The 25,997-nt window shown below is 42.7% G+C and overlaps 1 protein-coding gene across 1 annotated transcript; it reads right to left on the reverse strand.

The window, feature by feature from the left end:
* Positions 1 to 3,818: 3,818 nt before the first annotated feature.
* LOC146567765 (uncharacterized) lies at positions 3,819 to 25,670 on the reverse strand. The gene is made up of 7 exons (XM_085285873.1): positions 25,592 to 25,670; positions 23,556 to 23,643; positions 18,851 to 19,603; positions 17,144 to 17,550; positions 10,001 to 10,103; positions 7,138 to 7,734; positions 3,819 to 6,671 (listed from the first exon to the last, which is right to left on the reverse strand). Exons 2-7 carry the CDS (start codon positions 23,562 to 23,564, stop codon positions 5,919 to 5,921), a joined length of 2,622 nt encoding a protein of 873 aa, XP_085141999.1. The 5' UTR covers positions 23,565 to 23,643; positions 25,592 to 25,670; the 3' UTR covers positions 3,819 to 5,918.
* Positions 25,671 to 25,997: the final 327 nt, after the last annotated feature.

Consider the following 25,997-nt stretch of genomic DNA (forward strand, 5'->3'; position numbering starts at 1 on the left):
GGGAGCTGGGATATAACAACAACAACACCTCATCCATGCTTAGGCACTACAGAGCTTTGCATGAGAATAAGAGGAACACCGATTGTGGAGCAAGACCAGGTGAGCCATCAAATGCAATGATAATATAGCATGCTGTAATGTTACTAAATGATATAACAATATTATACAACTGTTATAAGTTACGTGTGTGATATTTATATTTGTGCTTTGTCTTTATTGTCTTTCCTCAGGAGAACAATCTCAAATAGATGAAGACCTGGTCAGCATGGTGATTGAGGACTCACAGCTATTTAGCATTGTGGAGGACAAAGGATTCAAAAGATTTGTTAAATCATTAAATCCCAGCTATGTTCTCCCCACTAAAAAGGCCATAAAAGCAGTGAAAATTTAGTTTTTACAGAATAAAATATGAACAGGCAGGACTGAGGCTCAAAGCCTCAGTGTGTAGCTGTCCATACCTCAACGTTACAAAAGCACAACTACTGTCCACACCCCAACCACACCTCACCTCACAGTAAATGATCATTTCCATTTCAAGCATTTCCAAATAATCATTTCCCATACTGCCACTATAAATATACACAGTATACTGCCATCACTACAATATACATGTTTTACACACTCCTTTTGTTGTTGACATTTACAGGCTGTGTGCAAAATGCCACACTCTTCAAATTCATGCCAGCTATTATTTTTACGTCCAGTAGGTGTCCTGCTAGAGCAAATGAAGCTTCATGAAGCTTCGCATTGGGGTGAACCAATTGGATGAAAAGCTTCAGTGCTTCATGGGGCTTCATCTGCCCATCACTACTCTTTGCTGCTCTGCTGTGATTCGTTACTGTGATCACGTGACTGACAGACAGCGAGAAAGAGAAGCGTCTTATGAAGATCTCGAAAAGTTGATTCTGTTCATCTGGACGTAGCGTTTTTAGTGGGAGAAACGTTGATTGATCAACTCTCTGTGAATGGTACTCATGGCCATTGATCATTGGGCTTTGATCAGTGGATCAATGGTCATGAGAATTTGCATAATCATGATTAAGGAACTGACCTCCCAGCCCATTTGTTCCTTCAATGGGCTGGTTTCAGTCATTATGTAAATGTACTGTTTACTGGGGAAACCTGCAGTCAGCTGAGACTGAAGAAGTCACTTGGATGATGATGAAACATTTCTCCCACTGAAAACACTACGTCCAGATGAACAGAATCAACTGTTGGAGATGTAATTGATCATACTGAGGTATGATCAATTACGATTATTAATAGTGCCGTCAGCATTAACACATTAACTTTAAGTGCATTTAAAACACGGCAGGGCATGGTGCTTCCTGCCAGAGAGCAGCAGGTCCCCCTCCCGAGAACCCTCAATGTCTACATGCATTTAAAATTGATAGGCAGGCACCGGCACCAGAGGTGAGCACCCTGGTGACACACCTGCACCCCAAGGCCCTGCGTGTGTGGGTGGGTGTGGTGGAGCGGGAAGAGGGAGGCAGTTGGGGATTCAATTCCAATTTTGACCTCCAAGCAATGAAGGCCAAAGCTCGGCAGCTACAGCGTAGATACAAGAAATCTGGTTTAACTGTTGATGCAGAAATCTACAAATACCATGTACTTCAGTATAAAGACTCCATCAACAAGGCCAAACAAAGTTTCTACTCAGGTATTATCAGTTCTTATGAGGGTAACACAAGGATGTTGTTTTCAGTTCTCAACAAACAAATTCAACCCCCCCAACGCTTCACTTCTGAAACCTGTAGCTCCTTGATGCTGTTCTGGACTACAAAAATCAATAACATCCACCAGCAACCCAGTTCAAATGTTGTGTCTACCCCCTCTCCAGAACCTTTTCTCTATTTTGAGCTGTTTTCCACTTTTCATTTCCCTGATTTATCTGATATTTCTGAGTTTATATGTAGATCAAAGCCTGCCACGTGTCATCTTGACCCTATGCCTACAGTGCTTGTGAAATCCTGCCTCTCTTCCTTACTCCCACTCATCTCTGCTATCGTCCACTCTTCACTCACCACCGGTATCTTTCCCTCCGTATTCAAGATTGCTTCAGTCACTCCCATACTGACAAAACCTTCTTTAGATCCTAACAACTTTCTAATCCACCCTTCATCTCTAAAATACTTCATTCACACCTGGTTAACAATAACATCTACAGGAGATTTCAATCTGGTTTTCTTTCATGTCACAGCACAGAAACTGCTTTACTTAGAGTCACTAACGATCTTCTAATCAGAGCTGACTCTGGTCTTCTCACCGTTCTCATCCTTTTGGATCTGAGCTCAGCCTTCGACACCATCTCTCACTCTGTCCTTCTAAGCAGACTCTCCTCTCTCGGCATCTCTGACACACCGCTAGCCTGGTTTCAATCATATCTACTCGACCGGCCCAGTTTGTTCATCTGAAATCATTCTGCTCTCGTCTATTCCCGGTCACTTCTGGTGTACCCCAAGGTTCAGTCTTAGGCCCTCTTCTCTTCATAATATACATCCTCCCTCTTGGTACTATTTTCCGCAAATTTGATCTTCACTTTCACTGTTTTGCTGATGACACCCAGTTATATCTCTCCTGCAAACCTGATTCCTACCTCCCAGCTTCTTCCCTTACAGAATGTCTATCCAAGTTAAAATCCTGGTTTAGCTCTAATTTTCTAAAGCTCAGTGAGGATAAAACTGAAATCCTCCTTATTGGCACCAAATCCAACCTTTTGAAGGCAAACCATTTCTCACTCACCATCGATAACTCCACAGTTTTCCCTTCTCCTCAGGTTAAAGGCCTTGGTGTCATCCTAGACAGTTCACTTTCCTATAAATGTCACATCAATAATCTCACCTGTTCTGCCTACTTCCATCTACGCAACATTAACAGATTACGTCCTTCTCTTTCCACCCAGGCTACGTCTTGTTCATAGTCTCGTTACCTCCCGTATTGACTACTGCAAATCTCTCTTGCATGGTCTCCTCCAAATATCCCTCCATAAGCTTCAACTGGTTCAGAACTCTGCTGCTCGCGTTATCACCGGATCCCCCTCCTACCAGCACATCACCTGTTCTTCAGGAACTTCACTGGCTCCCTGTGAAATTCTGGATAATACACAAACTTCTTCTGCTCACCTTCACTTCCATTCATAACCTCACACCTCCCTACCTTTCTGACCTGTTAAGCGCTACCTTGGGGTGGCTGTGGCTCAGGTGTTTGAGCAGCTCAGCTACTGATTGGAAGGTTGGTGGTTTGATCCTAGGCTTCCCCAGTCTGCATGCCAAATATCCTTGGGCAAGATACTAACCCCAACTTGATCGGAGTGTGAGTGTTTATTCGTTTGCACTTGAGTTTAGAAGTGCTTGAATGAATGGGTGAATGAGGCATGTTGTATACAGTGCTTTGAGTACTCCGGGAGAGTAGCAAAGCGCTATATAAGAATCAGTCCATTTACCTTTTCTGCCCACTCACGTTGATCTTCTTCTACTATCCAGCTTTGTGTGCCTTCCTTCGGCCTCAGCACCATGGGAAGCAGAGCTTTTAGCTGCTCTGCTCCCAGGCTGTGGAGCTCTCTACCCCCAGATATAAGAAACATTGGTTCTCTCCCCCAGTTTCAATCTCAACTCAAAACCCATCTGTTCAAATCTGCATATTCATTGTGAACCCACTGTTTGTTAATTTTATTTGTGCTTTTGTTTTATTGTTCTTCATTGTGTCTAGAGCTGAGCGATATGACCAATAATATTCATCAAGATATACATTTGAAAATTTGCGATAACGATATAACTGACGATATAATTGACACTAGACAAAATAATTTACAACTCCACAACTTTATTAGTGCAAAAAAATAAATAAAACCCATCAATGTATTTCCACTTAAACAAGCAGCTGTTTTTTTTATGTGCATTAAAGTTCTATAAAAATTTAACAGTGCAAATACAAATTCTTTGCTGACAGTTTAACCAAAAAGCATTTCCAGTGGAAACTGGCCGACACATCCTCAGCATAACCATGTATAACATCCACAAAACTTAAAACGAGGTCATACACACACAATACGGTAACATTATGTTGAAGCACAGTACGTATCACTCCGCGAGGCTCCGCCTACGATAGCCGTAAAGCTCCGACAATCCATCAAGCGGTGCGGCTTCGTAGCTCAGCAAAGTTGTACTAAAACATTTAACAGATTTTCGGGCGCCGTGTACATAAAATAGTTTCGAGGTCAGTAAACACAACCAGAGTTCATACATAAGGCACACGGGATTATAAGGGGCTCTGTCGACTTTCAGAAAAATCAAAGGATTGATTTTAAGTGCGCCGTATTTTCCAAACAACACGGTAATAACGACGGCCCGCTAGCATGCGCTACCAAAAATAGTGCTTTGTTGTGTGTCTGACGGACGAAAGCTAAACCAGTTCCACACCAGTGAAGCTGCAGCATTTTTACAAACCAGTTCTGATTCAAATAAAATTTGAATTTGATTCATCCGTTTCATTCAACGATCCACTTTCGCCCTTCTTATTCTGCGTCGCCGCCATGTGCGTATGTAAACAAAGGCATGCACGTTTTACCCAAATTCTATCGCCATATTTGATTTTCTTATCGTTGCCCAACATTACACCGGTATTACCGTGAACAGTATATGGCCCAGCCCTAGTTGTGTCATTGCTCTATTATGTTTTATCCTATTGTACAGTATCCTTGGGTGTCTTGAAAAGCACTTTATAAATAAAATATATTATCATTGTTACTATTATTATTATTATTATATAGCGCCAAGACCATTCCTCACCCCTGCTGCACGCAGCCACAAGGAAAACACCATCCAAGAGCCACCAGAGCCCCTAACCAGGTCATGACCACAACCCCCAGGTTAAGCTTCAGGGAAAACATCTCTAGGGACTCTCCAGACCCCCTAAGCCCATCCCTACCCCCATATCAAGCACAGTAGCGAAGGCGGGACCTCGGGACGGGACGACCCTCCACCGCCACTAGGTGACGGATGGAAGTAACCCAGAGGGATTGATCTAAAGTGGTGGCAGAGGCTGTATCAAGACTAATGTGATCAATTAGATGGTTTCTGTATTGGTTAGAATTAAGATTATTTATATTTTTCCAGTTCATGAGGACTGTTTTCTTGGCTATGCATAGGGCAGTAAAAACTGTTGTATTTTAGAAAGTGTTCTGTATATGTTAGACAATAATTTGGGGGTTTTAAGAGTAAGAAATTGTACCACACTGATTGAGTCCGTTATTACACTCTTAAATCCTACTACTTATCCGTGCGTCTTTCAGGATCTTACAAAGCTTCAAACGACATGTCGACATTATCGTGACTAATCGAGGCAGCCCTAGATAGTTCAGAAGTAAACCATGCATTATCTCAACCTTTATTTCCTTTATACGTTCATGAAGGGATACAACAAAATAAAGAAGAATTCATCAACATCTAATGGAAAATTGAATACATGCACAGTATAGCAGGTTCTCTCTCAGTGCAGCCAGCTGGATGAGGTTTACTGATCAAACCATGACAGAGAGATTCTATATTCAGGTAAGACAATCTTTAAGAAATGACAGAAAAATACAAACTGTAGGAACTACTTGTCAGTGTGGTCACATTCATCAGCAAGCAACAGACACGTTCAGGTTCAGTTGAGTTTACTTGTACCTGTAGGTACGTAAGCAGCTCATCCATCCTAAAATGAAAGCCCTTCAAATCAACACAGACAACAGAAACAGAATGAAACACAGTGAAGGGAAAAAAGAAGAAAATATGGAGAAAGGGCCATATGTTGTTTTCTTTCTCTTAATAGATGAAAGCATTCTGTTTGAAAAGTCTGTTTAATGATCTGAAGCAAGTTAAGTGTGGCAAACATAAAATCAGGAAGGGGGAAAATACTTTTCTAAAGTATTTCTAAATTTAACATCCAGGATTATTCACTGTAAATCCAGAAATCAGAGCTACCTCATCAGATCCAAGTGTGACATCAGCTGCACTCTTTACAGGAGACTCCAGCTGAACTCTGTGGAGCCTGATCTCAAGGTGTTTAAGTCTGACCCTGAAACCAGGAGAGGATCTTTCTGTCTCTTCAGATTCATTGTGATCCAGCGATTTCAGTCCTGCATGATCACGCTGATGTTTGCGCAGAGCAGATAATGAAGTGAATGTTTTGGCACATTGGTAACAGTGAAACAGTTTATTTGCAGCGTGGGATCGTTTGTGTCTGGAGTATGAAGTGAAATTCTTGAAGCTCTTGTCACACTGGTCACAGCTGAAGTTCCCTTCAATGTGTGTAAGTTCATGTCTGTTACAACCAGATGAACGTGAGAAAGTTTTGTCACAGTGTCTGCACTTGTATGGTTTCTCTCCAGTGTGGACTCTTTTATGGTCTTTAAGATGATCTGCAGTGGTGAAGGATGACCCACACTGGTCACAGAGGTGGTCTTTAACCCCACTGTGATAGAGTTCATGTTTTTTTAATGCACTTGATGTGGGGAAGCCTCTCCCACATTCTTTGCAGTAGTTCATTTTGTCTCCAGTGTGTCTACGTTGATGCACTTTTAGGCTCCTTCGGTAACTGAAAGTTTTTCCACAAAAGTCACAGCGAAACGCTTTCCCACCACCACAGTGACGACAGGGTCGAGAACTGGATCCATCTGTGTCGCTCTGCTTCTAAACAAAGACACAAAGACAGTGTAAGTCGGGGAACTCCTTTAACATTTTTATCCTGAACATCACCTGAAATAAAGAGCAGCTCTGCCAACATCCAGTAACATTTTACTGTTTACATTATAACGCTCAGCTTACTGAACAACATTAAGTCTTCATTTGTAGGTAATCTACTTAATGGGAAGACTGGTTGTTAAACCCCTAGATGCTCCACTCTGCATGCCACAAGACCCTAACCCCAAGCTGCTCTCCGATGCATCCATTGGAGTGTGAATGTTAGAAACATAGAAAGGGGAGGAGCTTTTAGAACTTTACTTTTTTCCAACAGCGGGAAAGTTTCAGGAGAATTGTGTCAGATTTGACTGAATATTCTGTACATGAAGTTTTCATGTCTCATTTAGTTTTGAAATTAAACTTCATTCACATAATACTTCAAAATAACTGCAACTGTAAAAAGAAAAATACATACCTCACAGTAACTGCACTTGTAGAGTCTCTTTCTGGCGTGGATCTGTTGGTGTGATTTGAGGTAATTTGGATGTTTAAAAACTTTATCACACAGGTCACATTTATAAGGTCTCTCCTCAGTGTGGGAAAGCATGTGGCTTTGTAACTGTGCATCTGTTGTAAACAGTTTGCCACACTGATCACAGCAGTAAACATTATGTCCAGTGTGAATGCGTAGGTGAATATTTCGGTACCCTAACTGGCTGAAAGTTTTTCCACAAATGTCACAGCTGTACGCTTTAACTCCACTGTGGAGGAGTTGGTGTGTTTTTAAGCTTGAAGACTGTGTAAAAGATTTTCCACAAATGTCACAGCTGTACGCTTTAATTCCACTGTGGATGACTTGGTGTTTTTTAAAGTTTGAAGCCTGGGTAAAAGACTTTCCACACAAGTCACAGCTGAATGCTTTAACTCCACTGTGGATGAGTTGGTGTGTTTTTAAGTTTCCAGATAGAGTAAAATCCTTCCCACACTCGTCACAGCTGTATGTTTTCTCTTTCTTTCTTCTGTGAGGTTTGTCGTCCTCCTGAGAGCGCTGACTTCTCTCTCCATGTTGGTCCTGCAGTGACAGAGATACAAACAGGCGCAGTGAGCAGGGTCACAGAGTGTGAGCAATCTGATGCGACTTAATTTCTCAATGGTGCAACAAAAAACATAAAAGTCCTAGGCCGCACCGCTGCCACCAGGCGTTCGATTCCTGTTTTCCAAAAGTGACCTCTGACAGAAAAGCCTCATTTCTGCTGTTTAATAGCAAACAAATGCAAACTTTTTAAAATGATGACAGATTACAAACGCTCAGCTGTGTCTGTAATCAAACCTCTGTAACTTTGCTCTGCTTCACTGCAGCAGCATCAGGTAATGTTCATGTGTTGATTCATGGTTTTCTTCAGTTTTTGGTCGACTGCAGGATATTTTTAAGGTCATCTGCCATAAAAAGCAGATAACCCTATTTTATCCTCAGTTACTTTGACACAAAGACATCTGCAGTGATGCTCACACCTCTGATGAAGTCACACATGTATCAGTACTGATAAATGATCAGAATTATAATATTTCTGACTGTCTGAGGCAAAATTGTATCAAATTGGGACCTTGTGAATGGGAATCGAATGGATTATAGAAATCAGTGATGATACCCAGCCCTAGTGAGTGGCCTAGGCACGACAGACGTGGATGTAGCTGTAATAGGAAAAGAACTATTGATAACTTTTCTGTTAAGTTAAGGCCTGATCCGTCTGAAATTCATAGCCAGCTCTGACACGGAACCATCAATCTCTGAACGCTGAAAAAGCTCAGTGTATCCATCCATCCGCTTCTGCTTTCCAGGGTCGCCAGGCGTGCTGCAGCCTATCCCAGCTGTCAGAGGGCGAGAGGCGGGGTACACCCTGGACAGGTCGCCAGTCTGTCGCAGGGCCAACACACAGGGACAGACAACCGTTCGCCCTCACATTCACACCTATGGGTAATTTGGATTTATCAGTTAACTTATCCCCACAAACTGCATGTCTTTGGACTGTGGGCAGGAGGCCGGAGTATCTGGAGGAGGAGGCCGGAGGGAACCCACGCAAACACGGGGAGAACATGCAAACTCCACACAGAAAGACCCCGGCCTGATGGTGGAATCGAACTCAGGACCTTCTTGCTGTGCGGCAACAGTGCTAACCACCGTGCTGCCCACAGTGTATCCAGAAAACACATTATATGCTGCGATAAATGCACTGCCCCCTCTCCCCACTGCCTTTCAGCGGCAGGCAGCAGCAAACCGGTCGTCAGGTGAGGCCGACGTGATGATTAAGTTTAACACTGTCTACATTGTAACCAAAGAGTGCCAAAGCACTTTAAGCACTAAGATAAGTTACTTTTTCAGTAACTTATCTTTGTTGTAGATCAAAGATAAAGAACTTTGTGTTGAAAAGATTGTTAGTTAATCATTTACAAATCAATATTGTCTGTATGGACAGCAATTTTTGTTTTTTGTTTTAAATGAACAAGTAATTTGGGTGCACCTAAGAAACAAAGTTAGGCGCACCAGTGCAGTTAGTCTAGAGCGCTGGTGAGTGAAATGCAGTCGTGGAACAAACTGAAACTCCCTCCATGAGTGGAATCACAGACAATGGTAACTTTATTGTCCCCAGTGGGAGATTGATTTGTCCATGCAGAGATATAAAAACAAACAAACACAACAAACACAAAAATAAGCCCCAAGACAACAACCTAAATTTTATCACCAAAAAAAGTACAGTGTGCAATGGCAACAACACTTATGGTTTAGTGTTATTAACCATGATAATAGCACTTGGTACAAAAGACAATCTATGTCTCTTTATAACAACGACCTGATGAGAGCAGCTGAAAGTCATTAGAGGCTGATCTGAACACAACATGACAGAGGTTTCCTTCCTCAGCACCTGCCTTTTATAGACGTCCACAAGCTGGACCCGAGACCTCCCTGAAATCTGACCAGACACTTTAACCAGGTTGCTTAGTCTGATCTTGTTATTACCATAGACGTCACCAAACACATTGTAGGTGTGTTATCACCACCTTCTGGTGATAGTCTCACATTACAATCATGTTACAGAATGAGAGTTGTAATCAAAATTACATTATTGAAGAAATATTGATCACAGGAGAAAAAATGTTTACTGTGTGATCAATTCTGAGTCCAACTTTTCAATGTGCGCTGATAAAATATGATCTTTGTTTTTGTTTGTGAATGTAGCTTCTGCATGTGTGGAGGAGCCCAGGATGGAAAAGATAAAGCTGCTGTTAACAACCAGCTGTGCACAGTTTCAATAACAGTGTAACTGAGATACTTTTCTCACCTCCTGTGTTGAAGTCATTGTTTCCTCTGTAGTGGCTGAGCTGAATCCAAATGGCTGAAACTGTTCCTCTGCTGCTCCACCAGACTCTTCTCCTCCTGTTACTCAGCTGGGACACAAAAGTATAGATATGTATTTTATCCCTGACAAGAAGAAGCAGAGCAAATAAACATTACTACACTCAGTGACAACAATACCTATGAAGCTTCAAGGTGAAACCCCAGAAGCAACCAGGGCAACATGGCCAAAAATCTTTATCACTATATATATTTGAAAATTTGCAGCAACGATATAACTGATGAGGCAAAATACTTTACCACTCTACAACTTTATTAGTGCAAAAAATCTCATCAATTTATTTTACATGGAGGAAGTGGAAAGAAAGGCTCTTGGCTCTTTAACAGGGACAGCACCGAGTTACATGATAGAGTGAAACAGGGTCTCACAAAGGTTTCACTCAGGACCTGCTGACACACACATTTTTCCACACATTGGCTCAGTTGACAACCCCCACAAGGGTTTAAATGCCTGGGACTCTCCACCATTTGATTTTAGAACTGAAAAAGCCACTTTTGGATGAGAGGTGAAACGTTTAAAAAAGCTTACAGACGTCCAGTCACTTTCTTTCTAAGATCTTGGACTCAGAACAAAAGCTGTCCAGCTTTGTGTGTCTGTCAAAATGCTTTTTACAAATCCTGCTGGAATCAGTGTTGTTACAGCTGCAGTCAAAGCAAGATGGAAACAATGAAGAAGGAAAGTTCAAATCTACTCAGACTAAATGTCTTCAGTCAGTGTGTCAGCCTCCAGTTAACAACAGTGGTGAGAAACGTTTGTACACAAACTGGAGAAAAGATCTGAAAAACTGAAGGTGAGCTGATAGTAAGAGGGTCAGATTTGGACAGCAGCTCACCATGTTCATAAAGAACCCATTTCTCATCTCAAAGGAAGTCACACAGCACTTCAAGGAGGCAAATACTGGGCCTCTCCAGATGCAACGGGTTGATCTCCAAGCAGATGTGGCCCTGAGAGAGCAGTTTGGAAGAACTGAACCTGCCACTTTCTGCCTCCAAATGGTCTCTGAGACAGCTTTCCCAAATCTGAGGACAGTAGCCCTGTACATGTTGACCATGTTTGGCTCCACATACAGCTGTGATGCAGCTTTCTCCACAATGAACATAATAAACACTAAATATTGTCCACGGCTCACCAATGAGCACCTACACATGTGTATGGCCCTGACAGCACTCCAGCCCACATTTAAAATCCTGGTAGGACAAACTGAAGCTCAAGTCTCTCACTGAACAACAGAAAGTGGGGAAGTGAAATATAAGGGGGAAAGAAAGAGAAACTGTACAATTGATAAGAATTTTAATGTCATTTGTTGAAAAATTTATTGAGACTCTTAATCAAGATGTGAAAGGTAAAGAAAAAGGGAAACTCAAACTGCTGCTACTTTTTCTGAAATTAAGCATTTTGTTTTTTATTTTCTCGAATTCATTTTAAACTGAAAGCCTATATCTAATGTAGGTCTACTGTGTGTCTCAGTGTTCACAATCATTTAAAAATGTTTTTAACTTGTATTTTCATTTATTTGATAGTCTATTGTTCAGACATTCAGATATTGATTAAAAAAAATAGGCCGCTTCTGTATCACAATCATAACGCAAGTTAGACATTATGATGTCCCGGACCTCTGCTTGGGAAGATTTTCTCTAACAGAACATCCTCAAAATTTAGCTGAATGCCTCTGCTGTAGAGGTTTGGTGCAGGCAGAAAAACAGCTGCAGGGACAATGAAAAGACTTTTCTGCTCCAACTTCTCCCAGCATGCTGAGCTAATGATTAGTTGGTGTTTTTCTCCAAACACTCTCTCACTCTTCTCTCAACGTGTTCACAATAAACTGTGAACAGACACCGAGGAGAGCAGCAGAAGACCTCATTCAGGAGCTAAACTCAACATGAACTGAACTCACAGTAAAGTTAGCTCGGTGCTTACCTTTAGATGAGCCCACAAACCGAGAGAAACTCCGCGATGAAGCTGCAACTCTTTCCAAACACAGGAAACAGATCAGGGAGCAGAGACCCACGTGGTTCACGCTGATCTCAGCTACGATCCAGGAGACAAGGGTGGGCAGATCGATGCAGATATCGATCAGGACGTTGGTAGTGGTTTATGATCGATACTTTAGTTTGTTTCTCTCCTCTAAGTTCACTACTTTACTCCCGTTTCATGACAAAGCAGCTCTCTCTGCTCGACTCCTGTCCCGTACACACACTTTGCTCCGCCCCCTTCTTCCTGATCTGCTTTGATTCGATGCTGTTTGGACACGTGACTCGAAAAAGAGGCCGAGCCTGTTTTTTTAAAATGAACTTTTTTTGTCAACAACAATATAAACATGTAAGGCACCATTATTTATCCATGCATCTAAATATAAACGGTTGAGCATTACAACAAGAGAAATAACAAAAGAAAGAAAGAAAAAGATGCAGAATGTGAGAACATAGACACAAACAGTGTGAACAGAAAGGGAAATCATGATCCACATCTCAGATAGAGAGGAGGCCTCCTTTTAACATAAATAGAACTTATTGAATAGAAATATAAGTTTAGGGGCCTTCTTTTCATTTATGTGTTTCAGCGACTTACTCGAGAGTTTAAAATCATCCAGCCATCTGTTTACACATGGTTTAGCTTGAAATGTCTGCATTTGTGAATAAAACTTTCCCAGTAACAAGACAGTCCCAATCACCAAGTCTAACTTTGGGTTCTCAGCAACCATCCCAAATTTAACTACAGTCAAATGTGGTAACTGAATCCCCCTGGACTGTAGCCAGCTCCACATGTCAGTCCAAAAGGAGTGCACTGATTCACAATAGAAAAACAAGTGATCCAAACTTTCAATGTCATTTTCAGAGAATCCACAGGTGTTTGCATGTGGGTTAAATTTCAGTTAATCTGTTGGGTTAATCTCATTTATGACTTTAAAATTAACCTGTTTTTCTTTACTGGGAAGGGGAAGTAAAATACACTTTCTTCGTATCAGTTTAACTTCCATAGCCTCAAATTCTTTTAGAATATAATTTCCTTTAACCAGTTTATGGAAATGTTATCAAAAATCTGATCTCGCTAAACCTGCTGCCACCAAAGTCAACACCAGCTGTCCAGAGCTGTCTCAGTCCAGGAGGATTTTTAGAGTGCACAATGTCTTCTTTAATCATTGATTTCAAAGGGACTGGGATGGCTTTTGTTAGTGTTTTATAACTCTTAGCAGCACCTTACGTCAAACTTACATCTCATGTTAATAAAACCCCATTTCAGGGCGTTATTTCTTGTCCATACACAAATGTTAAGTTAGGTAAGGGTTAAAAGATCAAGATCGTATATTAAAAATAAATCTCCCACTCGCCCCTGTGGGTGCTCAATCCTTCAAGCTCGGGTCCTCTACCAGAGGCCTGGGAGTTTGAGGGTCCTGCGCAGTATCTTAGCTGTTCCCAGGACTGCGCTCTTCTGGACAGAGATCTCCGATGTTGTTCCCGGGATCTGCTGGAGCCACTCGCCTAGCTTGGGAGTCACCGCACCTAGTGCTCCGATTACCACGGGGACCACTGTCACCTTCACCCTCCACATCCTCTCGAGCTCTTCTCTGAGCCCTTGGTATTTCTCCAGCTTCTCGTGTTCCTTCTTCCTGATATTGCTGTCATTCGGAACCGCTACATCGGTCACTACGGCCGTCTTCTTCTGTTTGTCTACCACCACTATGTCCGGTTGGTTAGCCACCACCATTTTGTCCGTCTGTATCTGGAAGTCCCACAGGATCTTAGCTCGGTCATTCTCCACCACCCTTGGGGGCATCTCCCATTTTGACCTCGGGACTTCCAGACTACTCGGCACAGATGTTCCTGTACACCAGTGGTTCCCAAATGTTTTTTTGCAAGGCCCCCCTTTGTTTTACAAGACAAATGTTCATACTGCACAGCAGAGGTTCCCAAAGTGTGGGGCCTGCCCCCTAGGGGGGGCGCAGAGCCATTGCAGGGAGGGCGCGGCATGAAAAGAAAAAAGAAAGAACTCTTGGACACTGCTAGCATAATTGACAGGTTTTTGACGGGGCTCCCACAGAAACGCAAAGCAGGAGATGAAGCGTCGCTGAATATGTTTCCAAACCAACTTCATTCTAAGCCAAAGACTAGAAAATATGGTGAAGCAAATCTTCCCTTTGGCTTCACCTGCACAAGTGCCGAGGTAGGTCTCCCTGCAGAATTAGTTTCCCTGTGTCGGGAGCAGCGCTGGGCTGTTTAAATCACAGACAAACAGGATCCCACAGCTGTTTATGTTTTTGAACCCATTTTGCACAGAGAGGCATTTTTTGAAAAATGTATTGACAGCAATGTTGAACATTATTACACAGGAAAAAAACAGCACGTAAAATAATTACACCATGATGCCTCTGCCTTTGTAAATGGAGGGACAGTAACTGTGTGTATGTAAGCCTGTAAAACCTGAAGATAGTCAGAACATTTTTCTTGTAAAACAAAGGAGCAAAAAACGTTTGGGAACCACTGGAGAAAGGTGAATGTCTGTGAGCACACTGATGTAACATCACTTAAAAAAGATTTGGACACAAGACAGATACAGGGACACAAACATGAGGACACTAATCACATCACACAGAGACAGATCGGAGGAGAAGGACAAAAGAAACAAACAAACCAGAAAACAAGAATTACAAGAATCGCAGTGACACGGGAAAATAACAGGACATACATATCTGTACTTTCATAGAAATAACAAACAAGTCCAGAACAAAACTGAAAATACTGAGTGAAAGATCAGGACAAACAGACAGTAACAGACAACAGAGCGTCAATCATTCAATAAAAGTGAACTACAAGGTTAAAGAAAACAAACTTAAGTTTACAGGAGCAAAACTGGAGCTTTAAAAGCATTTTAATGAACTAAAAACTTTTATTATGATGGTCCAGCCATGAGTGACACCCTGATGAAAGCTTGTATGAAGCTAGATGTTAAACATGAACCTCCTGATATATTTGTTTATTTTAACCATTGTGTACAGTGCTTTGTGACTGCCTGTTTATGAAAAGTGCTTAATAAATAAATGGCCTGTATTTATATAGCGCTTTACTAGTCCCTAAGGACCCCAAAGCGCTTTACATATCCAGTCATCCACCCATTCACACACACATTCACACACTGGTGATGGCAGCTACATTGTAGCCACAGCCACCCTGGGGCGCACTGACAGAGGCGAGGCTGCCGGACACTGGCGCCACCGAGCCCTCTGACCACCACCAGTAGGCAACGGGTGAAGTGTCTTGCCCAAGGACACAACGACCGAGACTGTCCAAGCCGGGGCTCGAACCGGCAACCTTCCGATTATAAGGCGAACGCCCAACTCTTGAGCCACGATCGCCGAAATAAACTTTACTTTCTTACTAAAGCTTCAGCCCGCTCGCACCCTCAGCTCTCATCTAATGGTTTACCCCACAGCAGGGATATTTATAATTGAGCTAATTGTTATATTATAGCTGTTTGTCATATTTTGCGACTTTGTACTATATTGTATTATTTAATCCATTTTAGTCTGTTATTGTTCTTACTGTGTTGCAGCAAAAGGGATGAATAAAGTATTCTGATTCTGAAATTTTAGGTCAAGAGTCTGAAATACAAGAAGCGACATCGTGGCTCAAAGCTTTTATTTTCACACCAAACTGTTTTCATAAGATAAACTTCATACACGATTTAGCATTTGCAGGATTTTCACAAAATTATCGTTGAGCATTTGTATTTATATAGCACATTTAATCATAACAGCAACGTTGACCAAAGTGCTGTACAGAAATAAAAAGTAACTCGTGCCAAATAACTTATAAAGTTGTGAAATAGATTCAGTAAACAGAAACAGAATAAAAACAGGAAAGGAAAAATCGACACGACACAGCTGAAGATCTAAAAATCTTTTTTCATGGTCTTGAAAATCAAACAGTTACAACAACTACATCTTCATCACCATCAGTTTTAAGAAGAAGAGCACCGGTTAACCTTTCAGATTTTGTCTTCAGCTGGAGAATCCAGTTTTTAAAAACAGCGGCGTATACAGAGCCTCGACCCCACCAGTTGATAACAGAGGACATTTTTGGCATCTCTGCAGAATGATGAGTAACAGGCCGGCACCTCCACAAAGCTCCTTCCAATCTCATTTGCAGACACAAACAATATTCCAAGCAGCGTCTTTTACAGTGTTTTTTGAACCGTGAAGCCATGTTGTCAGATGCTGATATGGATAGTTTAAGAAATGCACACAAACCTTTATACACTAAAAAAGGGGGGAAAGTTTGAGGGAACAATTTACAAGTTTTTACACAAACGATTCAGTGCTTCTTTCTGGGCTGCTTGTGTCCCACCAACTAAAATGACTTTTATAGCACTGGTTTAACTGCAGAAAAGATTCATTATTATTTAACAAAGTCACCAAGTACTGAGCCATGGCTGACTAACAACATCCATCCATCTTCTGCTTATCCGGGGCCGGGTCGCGGGGGCAGCAGCCTAAGCAGAGAGGCCCAGACCTCCCTCTCCCCAGCCACCTCCTCCAGCTTATCCAGGGGAACACCAAGGCGTTCCCAGGCCAGCCGAGAGATATAATCTCTCCAGCGTGTCCTGGGTCTGCCTCGGGGCCTCCTCCCGGTGGGACATGCCTGGAACACCTCACCCAGGAGGCGCCCAGGGGGCATCCTTGTCAGATGCCCGAACCACCTCAGCTGGCTCCTTTCGATGTGGAGGAGCAGCGGCTCTACTCTGAGCCCCTCCCAAATGGCCGAACTTCTCACCCTATCTCTAAGGGAGAGGCCAGCCACCCTTCGGAGGAAGCTCATTTCCGCCACTTGTATCCGCGATCTCGTTCTTTCGGTCACTACCCACAGCTCGTGGCCATAGGTGAGAGCAGGGACGTAGATCGACCGGTAAATTGAGAGCTTCGCTTTTACACTCAGCTCCCTCTTCACCACGACGGACCGGTGCAGCGTCCGCATTACTGCAGCGTCCGCACCGATCCGTCTGTCGATCTCCCGCTCCCTTCTCCCATCACTCGTGAACAAGACCCCGAGATACATGTCCACACTTTATAATGACCTGTGACTGCTGCTGTCGTTCACTTCAACGTGTTTACATTCGTGACGGTAACGATTAATCGAGTGCGTGAAGCTTTTCTCACAATGTCTGCACTTGTATGGTTTCTCTCCTGTGTGGATTCGTTCATGCTTCTTCAGGTCACTTGCAGTGATGAAGGATGACCCGCACTGGTCACAGAGGTGCTTCCTAACCCCACTGTGGATCAGTTCATGGCGCTTTAATGCACTTGGCATGGGGAAGCTTTTCCCACACTCTCTGCAGTAGCTCAGTTTGAGTCCAGTGTGCCTGCGCTGATGCAGTTTCAGGCCCGATTTCTTCTTGAAAGTATTTCCACAAACGTCACATCGAAACGCTTTCCCAGCTCCGCAGTGATGGCAGGGTTCAGGACCGGATCCACTGGGTTCACTCTGCAAAAGACACAGTGACAGCTGTTGGTTAAATGGCAATATGCATTTCTCTATAAATACATAGTTTAAATAAGCTCATTCATCATTTTTTTCTTGAATGTAATGCAGCATACATTCAGTCAACATTACAAAATGGCAAACTGGCTTTACAGCGAATGACTTTGAGAGCAGCAGTGTCAGTGAAGGTGTCAAAACCCTGCAGATAAATACGGAGATATCCAAGTGACATTTTCAGGTCTGAAAGAAAAGATTGACTAAAATCAGTTCTTCTTCAGCATGATTTTTTTATAGCCAAATTTGTGCATCAGTACGAAGGGATACAAGATACGGTTACAGCGGAATTGCACCAACTTAATTTCTATGACGCAAAAGAACAGAAACCAGCATTGGATGATTGATCTGCTCCATCAGGAAAAACTTTGGAACAAAAGTTTGTGCTCATGGATTGTATGCAATTCAGAGACCTGTGACTCTGAAAATGTCCATATTATGAAGGAAAATTTGAAGTATTCTAAAGTCAGTGTTCGAAAAGAACAAAAACAAATCAGCTCACGCTGAGGGGGTCAGGTAGGAGGCAATGACTGATTATCGGTCACATCATTATACTGTTGGTTAGTGCAATATTAAACTGTTGGAACAGATTTTCAGCAGATCTCAGTTCAGTTTCCAGCTATTGTAAAATAAAATTGAGAGCACAAAATTACTTTTTAAACATTTATTTTTGCTAAAGCGATTTGATGTTTTTCAGCTATAAATGAAATCAACCCATGTCCTTTCCTGCTATATCGAAAAATTTGTTTAGTTCAGCTCAAGTCAAGATCTAAAAACAGCGCAGTGTTTCATAACGCAGGACACTGGAGCAAAATCAGAGGTAAGACCAGTTTAAATGAATGGGATTTTTCTGGCCTTATTCTTTAGGGTAAAGTGAAGAGTTGAACCCAGGCCGGCTGCTCTCAGCCATGCAGTCGCCTCCTCATCCCAAACAAACAGAAATTATTTATTTGACTAAAATTCAACTTGAACACTTTTTTTCTTTTGGTTAAAGATGTAGAGTGTGAACTAGGGCAAAAAACATTTAAGACCCAACTTAAGTCAAGGTTGTGAAATGTTTCAAGAACCTGTGGAAGGATCATTCATGGTTTCAGCTGCATGCTGGGAGAGACGGACAATCAAAAACACCCAGCAGTCGAGGCCCAATTCCAACCACATGACATTATGTCACCGACCACGGCCACCAAACATTTGCAAACATGCTAACAAAATTTAACGAGCATAGAAATGTGAAAATATAAATACATACCTCACAGTAAGTGCACTTTCTGGTGTGGATCTGTTGGTGCACTTTCAGGTAATCTGGATCTTTATAAGCCTTTTCACACAGGTCACATTTATAAGGTCTCTCCTCAGTGTGGGTAAATTTGTGAATGTGTAAGTTGTAGTATGTGACAAAGCGTTTCCCACACTGGTCACAGCAGTACACATTATGTCCAGTGTGAATGCGTTGGTGTTTATTTAGGGTCCCCATCTGCCTGAAGGTTTTTCCACACATGTCACAGCTGTACGCCTTAACCGCAGAGTGGGTGAGTTGATGACTCTTTAACGTATACCTGCGAGCAAAGGTTCTCCCACACTGATCGCAGCTGTACGGTTTCACTCCGCTGTGGAGGAGCTTATGATTTTCCAAGCTCTGTTTCTTTGTAAAACGCTTCCCGCACTGATCACAGCTGTATGCTTTAAGTCCGCTGTGGATGAGTTGATGATTTTTTAGGTCACTCTTCTGAGTAAAAGACTTTCCACACAAGTTGCATCTGAACGCTTTCACTCCGCTGTGGATGAGTCGGTGTCTTGTCAAATTTCCAGCCTTGGAAAAATACTTCCCACAAAACTCACACCTGAACGGACTCTCCCCGGTGTGGATGATTTGATGTCTTTTTAGGAAAATCTTTGCAGTAAAAGGCTTCCCGCACTCATCACATCTGTATATTTTGTCGTCCTCTTTTCTGTGAGCTTCATCAGCCTCCTGAGGGCGCGGACTTCTCGGTGCCTGTTGGTCCTGCAGAGAGAGAGATACAAACAGAGGCAGTGAAAGGACAAACATAGAGAGACTGTGTTGTTGATTGTTGTTTGTTGTACACAGTACTACTTTTACTCTTTATAATGCTGCCATAACACAAAAGTTTGCCTTAGTGGGATCAATAAAGTTTCTATTTATTTATATATCCACTGTATTGACAACATCACAGCTTGGACAACCTTGAATGACGAGTTTGGTTAAAAGGTTTTTGCCTCAAGGAGGCAAAAGCCTGCCAGCCAGCCTGCTGTGCCCACACTCTCACTCTGCAGGAACACGCAATCTTGTGCTGACCAGCTTCCTGGTCGCAACTGACCATTGCAGTCTGTTTAAAGTTCTAAATCATCATCCCGGTGCCAAAGCAGCCAGCCCCTGACCAGTCGCTCTGAGGCCAAACTGGTTCTTCAGCACATTAAAGTGGCCTCCTTCGATCCACATCAACATGCATCCTGGGGTAAGAGACCCACTGAGGATGCTGTTGCTACAGCACACACTACACTGAGTCATCTGGTGCAAAGCGAGAACTACACGTGGGTCTTCTTCATCTTCAACACCACCCTCCAGACATCCTTACAAACAAGCAGCACCACCAGGGCTTCTCCACCACATCTGCATCTGGATAAAAGACTTTCTTAAAAACTGTTCGACTCAGCACCGGTGTTGAGGTTAAGTTCTTTCTTTGGTGTATCGGCATGATTGAAGCCAAGAGGCTTCCACTTTAGCGATTTTGCGAGCCCTGAGCTGGTTTATTAATAATGCTTAATGCTCAGTGTTGCCAGTAGTCTGTAGTAACAAATAAGTTGCCATTAGAGCAAACATATTACAGCAGCAGTGGTTCAACTCATGTAAACTCAAAAATATCTAAGATAGACCCACACATCCATCTGTGCATGTCCATGGCATAATATATAATCATTTAAATTACGTAAGTATCACCTTGGTTCAAACACACAGAGAACTCATATTAAACACAGTGGTAGTGTAGTACTACAAGCAGACATTCCCTGGCTCGAACCATCATTAAAAGGACTTTGGCGCCATCGTGGCTCAAGAGTTGGGAGTTCGCCTTGTAATCAGAAGGTTGCCGGTTCGAGCCCCGGCTTGGACAGTCTCGGTCGTTGTGTCCTTGGGCAAGACACTTCACCCGTTGCCTACTGGTGGTGGTCAGAGGGCCCGGTGGCGCCAGTGTCCGGCAGCCTCGCCTCTGTCAGTGCGCCCCAGGGTGGCTGTGGCTACAATGTAGCTGCCATCACCAGTGTGTGAATGTGTGTGTGAATGGGTGGATGACTGGATATGTAAAGCGCTTTGGGGTCCTTAGGGACTAGTAAGGCGCTATATAAATACAGGCCATTTACCATTTTACCATCGTGTGGCTGAATAAAATTACTACACTATGGCGGCGGCAGCACATGCCTTCAATCACTATGTGAAAATGTGCAGCTACAACTCACTAGAAAGTAATTCAAGCTGCGGCAAACAAACAGATTTAAGGTCATTTACTCAACACAGGAATGCACCTCACACGATGAGGCGACAACAAGCTGACCTGGAAGTACTATCTCTCCCTCTGGAGTAGCAGCGCAAACTCATGCCTACGTCATTTCCATTAACCTCATTCAAAACAATAGATTAGATTAGATTAGATTAGATAGAACTTTATTAATCCCTCGGGTGGGTTCCTCTGGGAAATTCGATTTCCAAAAAAGCACAGCACCGACAGTATTGCAGGAACGGGAAATGTCCGATCCTTTTATACAGCCGGTTTCCCTCAAAGCTGTTTACTGAGACCACTGCTTTACTCTTTACATACCCATGACTGTGTTAGAGCCTGCCAGAGCAACACTTCAATTCATTTGCTGATGACACAAACGTTGTAGGTCTCACTTCACAGGGCTAAGAGACATCCAGATATTGACCTGCAACTGAACATCACAAGAACCAAGAACTCATCCTGGATTTTAGGAGGATGCAGAATGATGACCCCAGACGGACGTCTCCTGATTAGTCAAAGTCAAAAAGATGTTATTTATCCTCACGGGGCAATTAAAATAGACGATACCTTGCCGACCATACATAAAATGCACAAACATCACATTGGGGAGACGGGTCAGGCTGGTAGCACTGGCCGGTCCTTGTCTTTCCTCATGCACAACATGAGGAAAGACAAGGAGAAAAAAAGAACTGCCCCCAAACTGAGCTCCAACAGGGAGATCAGTTTGAGAACAGAAAAAAACAAAACACCTCAGCACATGAATCATCACATCTGACAACACAGACCATCAGAGCTGTGCACCCTGTCTTCCATCTCTGACTGTCAACACCACTGTTTCACAAAAAAAGGCAGAGCATGTGTCTGCACTTCCTAAGATCGCCGACGAGGAGCAACTTGGAGAAGTCAGAGATGGCGGCCTTTGACCTCACATACTGCCTGACTGTGGGGGACACAGAATCCACGGCAACCGACAGCAAGAAATGTACATCGCATCATCCATTCTGCTGTAAAGATCACTGGCTGTTCAGTCTGGACACTGCAGTGCACTTTACAGTATGCTTTGTAACAGATTCTCATTTTTCATGTTATTTACATCAAATCATGCCCAGCCGCAGTGCCTAACACTAAGCTAGCACACTGAGAACGGTAATGAAAGTTTATCAGGTCTGCACGTTTTTATGTTTTCTAACGTAGTTTAAACATGTTAGTTTGGTAATATCTGTTAGTACAGCTGAGACTGTCAGTCCACCAGGATTTACTGACCCCAGACTTCCTACTTAACCTGTTATTTTCCAACAGAATTAGAATATTGCAGATTTCTGACTAAACACCTAAATTTAGGATTTAAAAAAAAACAATGTATGGAGAAGTGTTAGTTACACATTGTTTTTTTTTTTAAACTTGAGAATGAACTTATACAAAATGCAGCAAGATATTTAAAAAACAGTTTAATTGATTATAAAATCCACTTTAAATACACCACGTCAGACCCGATGACACATTCATGCTTTTAAGCATCTCTTTATTCAGTACGGTTGCTGGATACACAGAGCTGCAGGACCTAGCACCATATTTAAGTTGGCAGGGCACGATACCGCAGGCCCCGCCCCAGCACTACATCAGATTCACATCGGTATCGGCAGATATCCAAATTTATGATGTTGGTATTGGACATAAAAAAGTGGTATCGTGCCATCTCTAGTTTCAATTTAAAGATCACAAATAGTTCTTTCAGACTGTATTATGATTTATACATTTACATTTGGATCATCTGGTTCTCCTCCCACTGTTCACTCACCCAAAGTCTCGTGTCCTGAGCTGAAGTCAGGGCCCTCACACAGGAAAAGATCGGTCGTGTGATATTCCCGTCTCTGGACAACGAGCCAGCTAACGTCACACGTTTCCTCTGAGAAACACTTTGATGAGGTTCTCACATCGTATGAGAGTCTGACAATGTTAGATCCACTAACACAAATGTTTTATTCCCCATTTGTTACCAGGTGCTGATAGTGTTCAGATATAGGACAACATGTAGTGAGGTCAACTTAACTCATTCACTGCCAGCCATTGGCAGTGAATGAGTTAAACCCATTGACTCATTCACTGCCATTGACGGCTATAGACGTCAATGGCAGTGAATGAGTTAAAATCCTCTCAAAGTACCATTTTTACAACTTGATAATAAGAAATTACAACAACACACAGACTCATCGGTCAGTGACAGGTTTGCTGAGATGGCACCGATGGAAAAAAAAAAGCACTCGCAGAGATTTGTTTCATGTGAAGGTTAAAATTCACATGCTGTGATCAGCAGCAAAGTTGGCAGAGCAGAATAAACAGCTGGAGCATGACATCTAACAGTAATGCTAAACAGCTGTGACCATAATAAGAGCAGCAGCAGCTGATGAAGCACAAACTCTGTAACGGTGACATTTTCCTCACCGAGCTCATTGTTTCCTCTGTAGCGGCTGAGCCAAGTCCAAAACGTTCCTCCGCTGCTCCGTCAGACTCTTCTCCTCCTGCTGATCAGCTGGGGCACAGAAACAGAACAACAAATAAACATAATTCGTTTCTTCAGTTTTTCCTGTGACTTTAGAGCCACAATAATCCAAAGACTTAAATTCTCCTCCTTCAGCAGAAGATCTGACAAAGAGTCGTGTTTTTAATATTTTATGCAGCACTGACTGATTTATCTGCCTACAATCAGTGAACATACGCAGGTCTGCTGTTGAGTTTCTCCTGCTGTAACGTTAAAGGACAGTGTAGCTGACTGTGCAGGTGCCTGTAAAAAATGTCAAAACAACCTTCTGCCATCTGCACTCAGATGAGCAGAGTCCATACAGACGAACCTGAGGCAGCTCCACACAGCAGACGCGACCTCCATGTCTGCTTTACTTACAAAAACACTGTGAAATAAATCTAACGTCAGGGTTTTTTCTTCTTTTGTCCAGGATGATTTTAGTTTTGAGTTAAAATTGTATTCAAGTGCTAAAGCATGAAGTGCCAGGAGCTGATAACAGAACAGCAGGAAATGATCACTTATATTTCTGTTCCTGTCGGCACAGGTGGAAACAGTGCGCACATTCTTCGTTCAAGCTGAAGTACAGATGTTACTGCAGTACTCGAGTACAAGTCAAAAAGTCTCTGAAATGCCTAAAAGTAAAAAAGCAGCTGGTTGAAGCTGTTTCTGTGCAAACATAACTCAGATTAATTTAATTATACTTCATTTTTTTGTAAAACACACGCAGAGAAACAGCTGTTTAAGTTCGCCTACATTGGAGATGGCTGACTTTGCAGATCTAAACAGAAAAATAAATGTTTGCCTGTTTCATCTCTGCGTCAGCTACATCAGTCCTGAGTGAAAAATGCTTCCACGCCACGTTTGTCTTTTATTCTTTTAGTGTCGTCGCGCCCTCTGTGAGGTCGGGGAGGCACACATGAGGTGAGACGGTACCACAGAGGATTAATCACAGATTACGGCTCACTCGACTGCAGTTAATCTGATGGGTCATTACATTTGTTTTCATGATCAACACATTTGGAGAACTGCAGGCATGCTGCACATACGTGTAATATATCCAAAGAATGCTCACAGAATAACACGTATGTACTAAATGCATATGGCAGCAGGCTTGTTCTCTTTAACATCAAAACGTGTCACAGCTTTTCAGAGTTTTTAAGAACGCGTTCAGAGTAAGTTTACATTTGTGGTCATTCACGGCGTTCCTGCGCCTTCCCATGAAAATTTCACTGTTCAATACATTCAGACTAATGAAAATTATTATTAGCCATCAATAAACAGCTTAAAAAGCCTTACATGCAACGACGCACTGCTCTTTTACCAGCAGAAGCAGCTGTGCTGTGTTATTACCAAGTGCTGAAATCCTGAATGAAGACAGCACTGAATGCATCGCTGATGTTTATTTTCAGCGGTTAAATAATTATTTTTTAACCAGGAGGATTTTTTCTCCATCCTTTCATCCGACCGTTGTCCCACTAAAACCATTTGGCCGACGAGGGGCTTTGCTGTCCCGTATAAAGAAGTCAGGTCTGCCCGGAGCAGTTATAAGTCTAGCTGGACAGCGGGGCTTTGTTTTTGTCAGGCATTTCAATTGTTCAGCCCTCATATTCCCGCTGATGGGCCTCAAATCAGATTCTGAACAGGCATCTGCGCGGACAGCCATACTGCAGTGGCAGCTTCTTTAATGTCACCAGTTAAACTCAAAACTCTCGTTTTTCCTTCTCATGAACGACACTCCTGCAGGCTGTCGGGTGGAATAAAGAAACCTGCATTTAAAGATGGAAAGTTCCCCGAGTTTTGTTTTCCGGTTTCCTTATTTTCCGGTTTGTCGGGACCTCCGACACATCAGTTTGACATCATCCGCAGTCAACAGCGGGAGCACCGCGGAGAGCAGCAGAAGACCTCCTCAGGAGCTAAACCCAAGATTAACTGAGCTTAAAGTTAGCTCGGTGCTTACCTTCAGATGAAACCGAGAGAAACTCCTCGCCGATGCAGCCGGACGTCTCCTTTCCCCTCATCTTCCGGTTTTCTGGCGGGTGTCAAACAGTAATAGGTGCTTTACCGCCACCTGCTGGTGTGGAGAAACTGAACTCGTTCTTTGACCTCTGTGAGGTTTTCAGTCAGTTTCCCTCCTCCAGCCTCATATTTCTGACAGTGTAACAGAACTCGCCCCGTGGTTTCATTCACTCCACGATAATCCCATTTTTAACATCTCTGTTCTGAACTATGTTTTTTTAAACCAGTGTGTCATCATATGACAGTTTCCTCTCTGCTCAATTCTCCAGTTTTCCTTTAAATCGTGTAAAACCATCCTTGTTTCAGGTTCTGCATTATTAAGCTCTGGATTTCTGTTCCCCTTCAGT

Source organism: Mchenga conophoros, linkage group LG9 (assembly GCF_057382185.1).
Source record: "Mchenga conophoros isolate Kocher_MC1m ecotype Shallow Benthic linkage group LG9, M_conophoros_male_GT1.1, whole genome shotgun sequence".
Lineage (NCBI taxonomy): Eukaryota > Metazoa > Chordata > Actinopteri > Cichliformes > Cichlidae > Mchenga > Mchenga conophoros.

Coding starts and splice junctions, on each gene's coding strand:
- LOC146567765 (XM_085285873.1), bottom strand. Junction 17,551..18,850: donor GAAAGTGCACTTACTGTGAG/GTATGTATTTAT, acceptor TGTCTTTTGCAG/AGTGAACCCAGTGGATCCGG. Junction 6,672..7,137: donor ACAAGTGCAGTTACTGTGAG/GTATGTATTTTT, acceptor GTCTTTGTTTAG/AAGCAGAGCGACACAGATGG.